Here is a 12,311-nt window from a genome sequence, read left to right as displayed (position 1 = left end):
GGGTTGATGTCTTCCCTCCTTATTTTGAGTGTCTATTAAAGTTTGAACATAAAATGAATGCATGTTGGGTCAGCAGCAGCCTGAGCAGGGAAGACCAAACCTCCCTAATCCCCAGCCACTTCATCCAGCTCATCTGACGGGATTCCAGGGTGTTACCAGGCCAGCATAGAGATGGGCGGCAGTAGCTCAGGAGGTAGAGCGATCGTTTTAGGATTAAGGGATCCCAGTTCGAATCCCGGCTTGTCCGTGTTACATGCCGAAGTGTCCTTGGGTAAGACACTGAACCCCCAATACCCCCAATAAGCAGGTTAGCAGTCTTACATGGCTGCACAGATCATGGCCGCTATTGGGAAATGTGAAGCACAATGTAAAGCGCTTTGGGAGGTCATTGACTTGAAAAGCGCTATATAAATGCAGATCATTTCAGATCATTTCATGTAGTCTCTCCAGCATGTAGTGGGTCGTCCCCAGTGCCTCCTGCTGGTGGGACATGCCCTGAACACCTTATGGGGGAGGCCTCCAGGAGGCATTTTTATCAGATGCTCGACCAGTGACTGGCCCGTAAGACTGTTTAGTAGCAAAGACGTGTCGATGATGTCACAAGTCACTGGTCCTTTTGGAGTCTCATAGACACGCATAGACATACCCTCAGGAAAATGTGTAAATACTAATGTTTCGCTTTTCAGATTGTGATCAACTTTGTCCTGGGACCAGGTAAGGCTTCATGTGCATCACCCCCAAGGTGGTGGTGATGCACATGATTAGTTATGTCTCAATGATACCAGTCTCCTATTGGTTCATGCCATATAAGATGCCAGTCTGCTATTGGTTTCCGTTGCAGCATCATGAAAATATAAATAATGCTATTGGCTGAACTTCCTTCCACAATGACTTTCTGTCGAGAGGCAGAGAAGTGTAGCATGGGCATCTTAACTGGAAAACAGCTGGGACAACAATATGAAGCCTTAGCTGGTATCATGTCAAATTTGATAACAATTTGAAAAAAAAAACAATCAATGGATTTTACATATTTTTTCAAGATGTCTAGGCTTTCTAAAAGTGGCCATTTGGAGACTCTAAAAGGACCCTCTAAAACACATATGTCAGAGTCAAGGCCCGCGGGCCACATTAGGCCCGCGAGAGGGTTTTACCTGGCCCGCGTGACGATATCAATATATTATTAGATCCGGCCCGCAGGCCGCTGCAAGCCAGCAGCCCGCAGTACGCATGAATACTACATTTCCCACAATGCAACGGGGACGCGCCGAGCGGGAGCAAAGCGGGAGGCGGTTTGATTTATTCAGCAGTCGATCAGCAGCAGTCATTAGCATAACAGCAAAAATTAGCCCACAGATACCCATCAACAATGGCTAAACGGAAGGTGGACACTGAAAACCGGGGCTTTCAAATAAGTAATGTAGAGTTGTAGTAATACAGTACTGTATATAAATGTATGTAAATACTTGACTTGTTGTTCCCCTCGGGAATTTTAAAGCTTTATTGTCTATGTTGACTATGTTGTTTTTGTTTGCCGACTCTGTCCTGGGAGTGTTTCTTGTTTTTCGGCTTTTCATGGAAAATAGATCTTGATGTGGACAACAGTCTTTTGATAAAATTGTCTCCTATTTAGCAGAGAAAATGACTTTTGATTGTTATTATTTGTTAATCAGTAATTCCTTTTTTTCACACTAACCCAGAGAAAGCACAGAAAGGAAAGTCAATGTACATTTGAGCAGGACAGATGAGGTCCAGTGTGTTGATTGCTATTGGTTTTAAGTAACAAGAGATTTTTGCACTTTATTTTATTGTATTTCGAGGCAATATTTCTTTTTAATAATTTCAGATGATTGAATGATAGAAAATGGTTATGAGTTGTTGTTATGAGATATGTTATGAGTTTTTTATATAAAGGACATTTGTATTTTGTGCCTGCTGAAATTAAAAATGACTGACAGAGTCATAAGAAAATATTGCTTTATTTAACCAATCATATTGTAATATATTTGTTGTGTTTTCAGTAAGTTAAATCTTGGTTTCAGTAAAGATTGGACAGTCCGGCCCTCGGCTTGTAGCCAAATGTTTTATTTGGCCCTCCGTCCATTTGACTTTGACACCCCTGCTCTAAAAGGACAAGCCTCTTCAACAACATATTTGAACTTGACCAATTTTTTAACACAATGTAAATTCAATTTTAAGAGTTGTAAATGTTTGAATTCTCTTTCATTGTCTCTGTCACTTACTGTGCACACTTGTGCGTGACAATCATGTGTAAAACTGGATTGTGAGTGGCTTTACACACGTTTATTATCAGCTCCTGTTGTCGAGTGCAGTGCATGTGTGGTGCCATAGTATAAGGGTAAAAGTGATGTATGAATGTAGCAATTCGAGAGGAATCAGTTTGTTGTCTGTGCCGGCTGTATGGAAAAGTCTTGATTAAGAGAGTGAGAGGAAGAACAGATGAGGTAGTGATGGAGGAGCAGAGTGGTTTCAGGAAAGGAAGAGGCTGTGTGGATCAGGTGTTTGCAGTAAGACAAGTGTGCGAGAAATATTTTGCAAAAGGTACGGATGTTTGTTTGGCTTTCATGGACTTGTAAAAGGCGTATGACAGAGTCGATAAAGAGGTGTTGTGGCAGGTGATGGTAACGTATGAAGTGGTTGGGAAGTTGTTGGAAGCATTGAAGAGAGTTTATGTAAACAGCAGAGCACGTGTAAGAGTAGGGAGTGAGACTAGTGAGTGGTTCCCAGTGTTGACTGTTGTGAGACAGGGGTGTGTGATGTCGCCATGGCTTGTTTAATGTGTACATGGATGGCGTGGTGAAAGAGTTGAATGCAAAAGTATTAGGCAGAGGTGTAGAGAGGATGGATAACAGTAACGGTGTGGCAGGTAAGTCAGTTGTTCTTTGCAGATGACACAGCATTTGTGGCCGATTCTGAATAAAAATTGAGAAGGTTTGTAATTGTGTTTGGAAGAGTGTGTGATAGCCGCAAGTTATGTGTGAATGTTTGGAAGAGTAAGGTGATGAAGTGTTCACGTGATAGAGTGGGCATGGCGTTGGAAATAAGGTTGAATGGACACGTGCCAGAAGAAGTTGAAAGCTTTAGGCACATAAGTTGTGATGTGGCTGCAGTTGGTGGAATGGAGTGCAAGGTATTGCACAGAGTGAATCAAGGAAGCATGGTGTTGGGTGCTCTGAGGAGTGTGATGAGTAATAAGAGTATGGATGTTAAGAGAGGACTGTATGAGAGTGTGATTGTGCAGACGGTTTCAGTTCAAGTTTTTAATGGTAATCACATTCTTACAATGAGTAAGGGTCATGTTGTTTAGTGCAGAGACTTGGAGCCTAAACGCAGATTTGAGAAGGAAATTAAATGTTTTTGAGATGAAGTGTTTGAGCAGTATGTTCAGTTTAGACACATGGAGAGGATGGATGAGGAGCGAACGTTGAAGAGAATCTACAGAGCAGAAGTAAATGGAAAGAGACCAAGGGAAAGGCCGCGATTGACGTGGATGGATTGTGATATGAGTGCACTGGAGGAAAGAGGTCTAAATGTAGTGGAAGCTAGAGCTCTTGTTGGTGATAGGAATGAGTAGAGAGGTGTTGTGAAAGGATAGTGGGATGTTTGGACGTGTTCTAAGGGATGGGCAGGGAACCTGTATGATGCAGCAGGGGTAAACCAGTGAAACCTGTCGGGCCCTGCTGATGAACAGAAGAGTGTGTTGTGTCACCCTGACCCGAGTGACATGGCCACTTTCTTGTGTCCCATTTCATCTGTAGGGACGAAAGCATGACCAACTTGGGTGCCAAGGTGCTTAACTTGTTTGAGTGTTTGGGCATTTGGGTTGTCCATGGTCCCCAAAAATTTGTGCGTGTTTTTTTTTACTACTTTTCCCCTTTTTTTATTTTCTTTGTATATTGTGCTTGTGTTTATCTTGCCATCTGTCATTGCTCTTAATGATATGACATGGTTAGATAGATATTATCAGGTCATATTTGAATACACCCAGTACACATGCATATTTTAATTTTTGGGAATTTCATTGGCTAACCAATGTGTCACTCATCATTTGAATCAGTCACTACTGGCTGTAGACATTTGGATCCAAAGTCAGTCATGTTCATTTTTGTAATACACGCCTTCATAAGCTATTGCAGGCTGTGGACCGTGAAAAAAGCTTGCAATTGGTCGAGAGTGAAGTCAATCGAAAGGTCAGAGGCTACGGCCATTTTGGGAATCGTGTTACGAGTTTGTTTACATGTCATGTCAAGTTTAATGGGCTAGCCCTTTATAACAAGGAGTCTCAATTATGGGGCGAAACATATGGATTACAACAAAGGTCGTCAAACGATGCAAATATGCTTTGAGGCAGATTTTTTTTTTTAATCTGTCGGTATTATTGTGGGGTTTGGAATATTTTACATGTTTGGATTTACTGGACTCTTCCGAATGTAATGAAGCCATGATTGCAGACAATCTTCTCATTTGATCACTGCCAGGGGGCGTAAATGGTGAGTTATGCAAATTCTATGGTTTTTGGGTAACTTGTTTGAGACTGATAGCGATGTTTATGTCAAGTCAAGTCAAGTCATTTTTATTTGTATAGCCCTAAATCACGAAGAGTCTCAAAGGGCAAATACATTTTGAAATGGTAAGCATATTTTAAATCCCAAGAGTTTAACCTTTCCAATGATATGTGCCATGACATATTTTAGTGACTGGTAATATCCTACAGACACTTCTTTGCTAATCGACATTCTGGTGGACAGCCGGCGGAACGTTAAGGGGTTAAATATTGGATTAGGAATGTTTATTTCATTGTTAACAAATAAAAACACGAGAAAAAAAGACATAATAAACAATATTACGGCAATTTATCTATCAATCAGAATGCTAAAATGTAAAATAAAATTAAAAAATGAAACATCATCAATATTTGTTTATTTACATCCATCTCACCATTTACTTTCTGGATCCTTTATCCACACCACAATCACCCAATTCCCCGAGAACGTCAAAGTACGAGTGTGGGAATAAAATCTAGAATTCAAAACTTGCCCACTGGCACTCTGTCTGGCTTGGCAAATCCTCACGAGTCAGCAGTTCGTTTTGCTTTGTGCGACTCACTGCAGTCATGTGCATTATGGCGAACAGCCAAAGCCCACAACAGCTCAAAGTTCAGGAGCACATGGCAGACAGGGCAGTAAAACATAAGATCAGGAAGAATGCTTAAAATGGTCGGAGAAAATGAAACCAGTAGGTGGCAAAAACTTAAAACGTGTTTAAAGAGCTTGAAAAATGGAATGGCTGCTGGATTGCTTCCCCACCACAACCAAACTGCAGGAAATTTTATAGGGAATTTTACGAGTTGAATGTGTCTGCAGTTAAGCTTATTACATAGAAGACAGCTGGTAAATAATGCAGTGACATTTAGTTTTTCGCAATAGAGAAACACAGCTCTGAAGCGAATTGTCATAAAAATGAAGGGGACATATCCCATAAATGTTTAGAGAAGAGAAGGTCAAGTCTTTTCAAGTCATTTTTATTTGTACAGCCCTTAATCACAAAGAGTCTCAAAGGGCTGTACAGACCCCAGACTATTTTTAAATACAGACTATTATTACATAATCTGATCTAAAACCTACATGAGGGCAAGGAAAAACTCAAAAACCTCAGCATGAGGAAAATGAAGAAACCTTGAGAAGGGACCGCACATGATGTAATCCCTCTTCCAGGAGGACCATAGAAAACTCAAAAATTTTTACAGATGTACAAAAAATACATAACAATTTTAACCTTTTCTAAACTCAGCACATTTAAAATCAGCAACACAAATCAACAACTAACCAGCTAATTGAGCAGTTTTGTCAGCAAACGACACTTCACTAATTCAGACAGGAGTGAAGGCGTAGGTGTAAACGGCACGACCCTGTCTAAACTCCTTTCCTTTTTCTTGGATGGACAGGTACGCCGATAACTGATACTTGGAGCAGATATTCATTTACTGTAAAAGCATAACAATTAGCGCAATACATTTTTAATAATGCAAAAAGCAACAGAATGTTTGGAATAATTTCAAATAAAACTTTAATAGCTCTCTGAAACCTTTTACAGAAAATAAAAAATTAGATTTGTAAGACGACTAACATGATTATTGTGTTACTTAAACCAAAAACTAACAGTGCAGGAAATAAAATTAGGCTAGGCAGCAACTTGCATAGAGGTACATAAAAACATAAATATCTCCCTGATTTTTTTTAATGATCAATAAATTGAAAAAAATAATACAACCAACATGACATAAATTATGAGTGTTAACACACATAAATTAACATCCAAAAATCAATGAAAATTTCAACAGAGCTGGCAAATTTAAGTGTGGGCACACCCCTTTTAAAGCCTGATTGATAATGTTACGGTAACCGCTAATCACTAAGCCTTCCACTTAAGCATGCTTTTTATGCTCTCTCTCAATTACAAACACACGCGCTTGATTGACAGACTAATGTTATGATAACAGCTAATATATCAGTCTCCAGGTGCCTCTTGAAAACAAGCTAACCACACTTTTTTTAACACTTCTTACACCATTTCTTAATCAAAACACGCTTTCCACCAAGGATACAGGATGTCGGGACACGTTAGCCGAGCAGCCACTACGTTGTTGTTCCCGCGTTAGTGGCTCTGCCCCCGGTTGCTTATCCAATCAGAAGGCATGGGTAGCAAGGAAAGAGGAAGGGGGGAGGATTTGGAGCAAGGAAGAGAGATGTTCGGCTGAATCTGAGCCATTGGTCGACGTTATATAAGATACTGATCTGCTTTTGGTTTGCTGATGGGCATTGTGGAAGGGAGATCCCTCAATAGCATTTATCTTTCTTCGTACAGTTCACTATGTGAGTTACTGTGAATCAATATTGTATTTTTCGCAAAGTACTTATAAGCTATGGGTCACAATACTGATGGTTAAGGGAGAAGCAAAAACATGATAACTATGGAAATGAAACTTGAAATAACCACACAATAAAACCACACAAATGGCTACTGCCGTCAAGGTGCACGGCCGTAAACAATCGACCATCAGGATGATTAAAAATAAGGAAGTGATTAGTACAAGGAAATCTTCTAAGGGCATGAAAATCCTTGCAAGTGAAGTTTTAAAATCAGTTTTAGTTTTACTCCGCCTCCCTCCGCATCCACCCAAAACTCCACGGAACCATCTCAAGGCATTACACAAAGGGGAAATCAAATTTCATTGTCCTTTACATATAGATATGTGTGTATATGTATACATATATGTGTAAATGTATATATATTATTTGTATTTAGAATGTATTTTACTCATATGCACGTATATTACACACGAGTAGCATCCACTATATCCACTTTTTTAAAATGTTTTATAAGAATTACCGGGGGTTCAGAACTCAATTGTTGATTAACGTAGGTTTCTATACACCGGATTACGGCAAGTTCACTTTGCAATCCGCACATGAGAAGGTATTAATGTATTCTGGGCGTCTATGGTATCTAACAATGTAAATGATTTTTATATTGATAGTGATTTTTCCAATCAATTTCAAAAGTTCACGTACCTACTCAATACAAAACCACCCCCGCCCCTCTTCCATCTTGAAGAATTGAAAATTCCGTTCCAAAACGCCTCATCTATAATGAGACAAATGCCAATGACGTCCGGTGCCGTCGAGTTAGCTATCATGCTAATATGACAAAATACCCTTTGGCAAAGTCGCACCAAAAAGTATGTAATGTTTGTAGTTTTTGTTAAACACAAATGAAAATAAATGAGACTAAAGTGCGACAATGTGACCACACAAGCATGCGGCGTCAGCTACTGTTAGCCCCCCCCCCAGAAAAACACACTTCACCCAGTCCCATAAACTTGTTGAAAAACTTCCCACTTACATCTTTGGGTCCCGGCTTGGAGTTAAACAAATTGAATCGCTGGAGTCGGGCTTTCATTCCATCCGCCATAAAATTGACATCAATGTCAACTTTTATGAATTTAAAGCCAAACAAGAAGTTGACGCTCCAATATTACTTCATTGCAAAGTCGTTATTGCTCCCGAACTCTAAGGAGTTTGAATATTTGTGTTAAGTTAGCCAACAGTTATTAGTACACATCCGGTTGTTATCTATTAAAGTAAAATATCCCGTCGGATTCATAAGATCTCTCTCCCGGTTGACTTGATTTGTGCTTTTATTTTGATGTAAAGCAGAGGCCTTACAGTCTCAATTACGGGTAACGCAACATCAGCTGGATCCACCAATAAGAGCAAAGACCCCCACTCAAATCTCTCTGGCAGATATAATTAATCAAACATTTCCTATGTACGACACACCCAAAATAAAAGCAAAACGCAGAGCATTTACGGTACTTGTCCGTAAAAAGGGAAATTAACTTGCACGCATTGAATGCTAGACTACTTCAATATTAAACTACATAAATATGAAAAGAAGCTGTGACTGTTTTTGTTTTTCAATTCCCAGAGAAAGCAGAATTAAAAAAAAAACATTTGTCCGATTTAAAAACATTGTTTTAATTTGACTGTACTGAATTTGGAATGCTGGGCTAGTTTTTAAAGGGGATGCGTAATAAAAACTGCTATAACGAATTAAATTCTGACCCTTCAGAAAGAAAATCGATACAATTTGGAGTTGCTAAATCCTTGGTTAATACCGTAGTTAAAATATGAAAAATAATGTAAAATTGGACTTTGGGGGAGCAATAGGTATATAAAATAATTATTTACATAATCAATAAGTGTAAAGCAATGTCTGGCGCTCAGTAAATATCTGTTCTTGGAGCTTCCTTTTTAATTTTTACATTTTATTCATTAAATTTCTGTTTTCCTGAATTTATTTTGCATAATTCTTGGTCCGATACCGCCGTAATGCTCTACAGACTCTTTGTCAACATTCTATAAAACCATTTTGGGTTAGGACTCAAAATACTTAAGGCGTTTTATTGTTCGCTAATTAATCTATTATGAGAACTTTCATCAGGTTCATCCTAACTGCCACTTGAAATGAACGACAGGCGTGCAAAAAACAACAACAACAAAAGAGGTAATAGTGACACCTAGCGTATGATGACCTTAATTATCATTTCAAAATCTAAACACTTTTAGCATAACACAAATGTCGATATTGTTATGAATTATTTGCTTGGGTTTTGGAGTAATTTAGTTCAAGAAATTGCTAGTTTGCTAGCGATCGTACGGGTGACCCCACACGTTTCACTTTAAATAACCAGTCACAAAAGGGAATGCAGTATTCTAATGTATTTCTCAGAATGTTTATTTTAGAGCACTAGTGAGTAATAATTAGCCACTGGCTTGCATTGTATTAACGTACGCAAACAAAAACTAGTGCCAAGAGCACAGCAAACATGGCGGCAACCCTTGGTAGGGATTCCACGATGTAAAAGAAATACAAATTTCCCGATCTATTATATACTTTAAAATCCAAATTCTGAGGGGAAAAAGTCCAAAGATCATTTTAAAGTCAGAATTCTGAAGGGAAAAAAGTCCAAATTCTAATCAAAACATATTTTATTTTCTTTATTTTTCTAGCAGTTGGTGACAACATGAGGATAGGTCTCCTGATATTTTTTGCCACAGATTCTGACTTTTCCTGACAGTACTTTTTTTATGAATTTGTTAACTTTTAACTGATAATTCTGACATTTATGAGAGCATTTCTGAAAAAAGTCAGAATCACAGAATTAACACTTTAAAATCCTAATTGTGAGGATAAGAAACATTCAAACAATTATTTTAAAGTCAGAAAAAAAAGATTTCCAGTGCCCCTATACATATATACATTGGTGGATATATATATATATATATATATATATATATATATATATATATATATATATATTGATTTGTTTACAGCTCAAAAAATAAGAATAGGTGATATATTTTTCACGGCTAAGGCATATGTGACATTAAATATTGCATTCGAATAATGATTTTCACAGAATATCTTGTCATTATACATAGTTATTAACAATATTAGTATTTATTGTGCTGTAACAAGTATTTGTGTTATTTTTTTAAATAATGCATGCAGTTAAAAAAAAAATATTCATCAAAATCAGTCTCAAGGACAGGATTATATCGGTTATCAGTATCAGAAGGAAACAACAGTTATGATGCTTCTCTACTAATTACCTTCTGAGCTGTATTGATATAAGAAATTCATTTTATGCTAATTTTCCTGAAATGTTAAGCATTTAAACAAAAGTGGAATAATATACGGCTAAACTCATGAATAGAGCACATCAAGAGCCCAATATTGTTTAAATCACTTGAAGTGTTTACTTTCTAAAATCCCAACACACTCTAGGACTCCTTGACATTTCTATATGTCTCTCAGGGGTCTCCAATCTTTTTCAAGCCGAGAACTACTTTTTGTCACTAATTAGTGCAAGGGGACCCAGTTTGATATACATTCCTAAAATAGCCACTTAGTTAGATGGTTCGCCAAATAGCTAAAAAGGTGGCTTGATATTAGCTAGAAAGGCAAGCAGGTAAAAAACTAAAAGGGAGCTAGAAAGCTAGCTAAAAGAGTAAAAAGGCATCTAAACAGCCAGATAGAAAGCTAAAAACAAAGCTAGATAGCTAGCCAGAAAGGAGCCCAAAATTTAGCTTGGTAACGGGCAAAAAAATGTATGTTAGCTAGATAGCATGCAAAAAAATGTCAAACGCTAGCTTGAAAGCTTGCTAAATAGATAAAAAAAGGTAACCAGATCGCTACCATCCCAGCTGTGGGCAGGGGACACTCTGAACTGGTTGCCAGCCAGTCACAGGGCACACAGAGACATACTACTCACTCAGTCACACCTAGGGACAATATGAACTGGCCAATTAACCTGACATGCGTGTTTCTGGAATGTGGGAGGAAAACTAGAGTTCCCAGAGGGAACCCACGCAACCACGGGGAAAACATGCAAACTCCACACAGGGAGGCTGGTAGCTGGACTTGAACCCTGAACCCTCTGCAATGTGGGGCTGCGTGCTAACCACCGAGGCGCTGTGCCGTCCCTCATCTACTTTTTAAAACCATAGATTAGTTTTTAGTTTGTTGTATTTCCTCTCAAATAAATCAATAAAAATATTAGTAAATACATTTGTTTAATACATGAATAAATTCTCAAACTATTATTTTAATTACTTATAAATAATTATCAATACCTGTATAGATTTTTTTGTCTAAGAGGCCCATGAACTGGAATTTATTCTTTTGGATTTTAAAATAAGAATTTCTATTTTTATGACTATGTTGTTATTATGTTATTACCAGGTTAATTATTAAAAATAAGGTTAAATAGACTCAGTCAACCAATTAAAAAAAATATTTTACTAGAATATCACAGCGACCCAGCACTGGTGAGCTGTTTTTAGAAAAGGTCTGAAGGCACCTCAACTGTCCTTATGGGGAACCACTTTAAAGACCCCTGCTCTAGTGTCAGTAATTGATATTATGATATGAGTGCATTATGAACTGTGATTGTAAATGTGAAACACACGTGAATGAGTCTATGAGGTGAATAAATGGATGCTTGAAAGGATGCATGCTGTTGAAGACTGCATGTGCTTCCAGGCATTAAATTGCATTCATCATTTCATTTCATGTTATGTCATTTCTTCATACTTGTTTGTTGATGATTGTCTCTTTTGTTAGGCTTTAATTACATTGCACTTTTCTGTGGTTTTGCAATGTGTTTGGTCATTTAGTTATTTTTTAGTAGTCAGGCACCTTGCAATTGAGGAAAAGAATGAAAAGAGATTAAACTAACACATACTGGACTCCAATATTGTCCCCCGTGGTGTGCAACATAATGTAGGCACAGAATGGGAGGTGCGCCATACTGACGTAAGTGGGGCGCCGAGTGTCGCGATAGTTTGTGCGAGAGTGGGAGTTGAGGAGGTGAGTTTTGAGTTCAGTGAAGTGTTTGTCAATAAACAGGGCTGACTGTTGTCGCTCTCAAAGAAGCCGTACGTGTTCTTTATGTATTTTCTCTTATTAGGAGTGATCCAAAAAACCCTTCAAAATGACACGCTACAATAAAAATGCTTGTATTAAAAGTGTTATCTTGCAAAGTAGTACTTATTTTTACAAAATACACTTGTAATTTGATTACGTCTTTTTTCTGTAACGGAAAACAATTACATTTCTTTTGAATCCTGATAACATAATGCTGTTACATGTATTCCGTTACTCCCCAAGCCTGCTCCTTGTTTACATTTTAGGTAAGAGTTCAACAGCTGAGGCCTTGCATGCCGTGC

General features: G+C 38.1%; 1 protein-coding gene across 4 annotated transcripts in view; it reads right to left on the bottom strand.

Moving 5' to 3' along the window:
• tbc1d1 (TBC1 (tre-2/USP6, BUB2, cdc16) domain family, member 1) overlaps nucleotides 1–12,311 on the bottom strand; it is an 84,483-nt gene that overhangs the window by 61,830 nt on the left and 10,342 nt on the right. The window contains exon 1 of one of the 4 annotated variants that reach the window (XM_088342756.1): nucleotides 7,921–8,120. The exons of the other annotated variants lie outside the window; for them this stretch is intronic. Coding sequence (XP_088198882.1) covers nucleotides 7,921–7,989 — 69 coding nt within the window. The 5' untranslated portion in view covers nucleotides 7,990–8,120. Of the gene's footprint in view, nucleotides 1–7,920; nucleotides 8,121–12,311 lie in introns of those variants that run through there. 4 annotated transcript variants of the gene reach the window in all.

This window comes from Urocampus carinirostris, chromosome 8 (genome assembly GCF_059441175.1).
Source record: "Urocampus carinirostris isolate Australia breed hairy pipefish chromosome 8, RoL_Ucar_1.0, whole genome shotgun sequence".
In the NCBI taxonomy this organism is placed as follows: domain Eukaryota; kingdom Metazoa; phylum Chordata; class Actinopteri; order Syngnathiformes; family Syngnathidae; genus Urocampus; species Urocampus carinirostris.
This window is presented reverse-complemented; position numbering and strand designations above follow the sequence as displayed.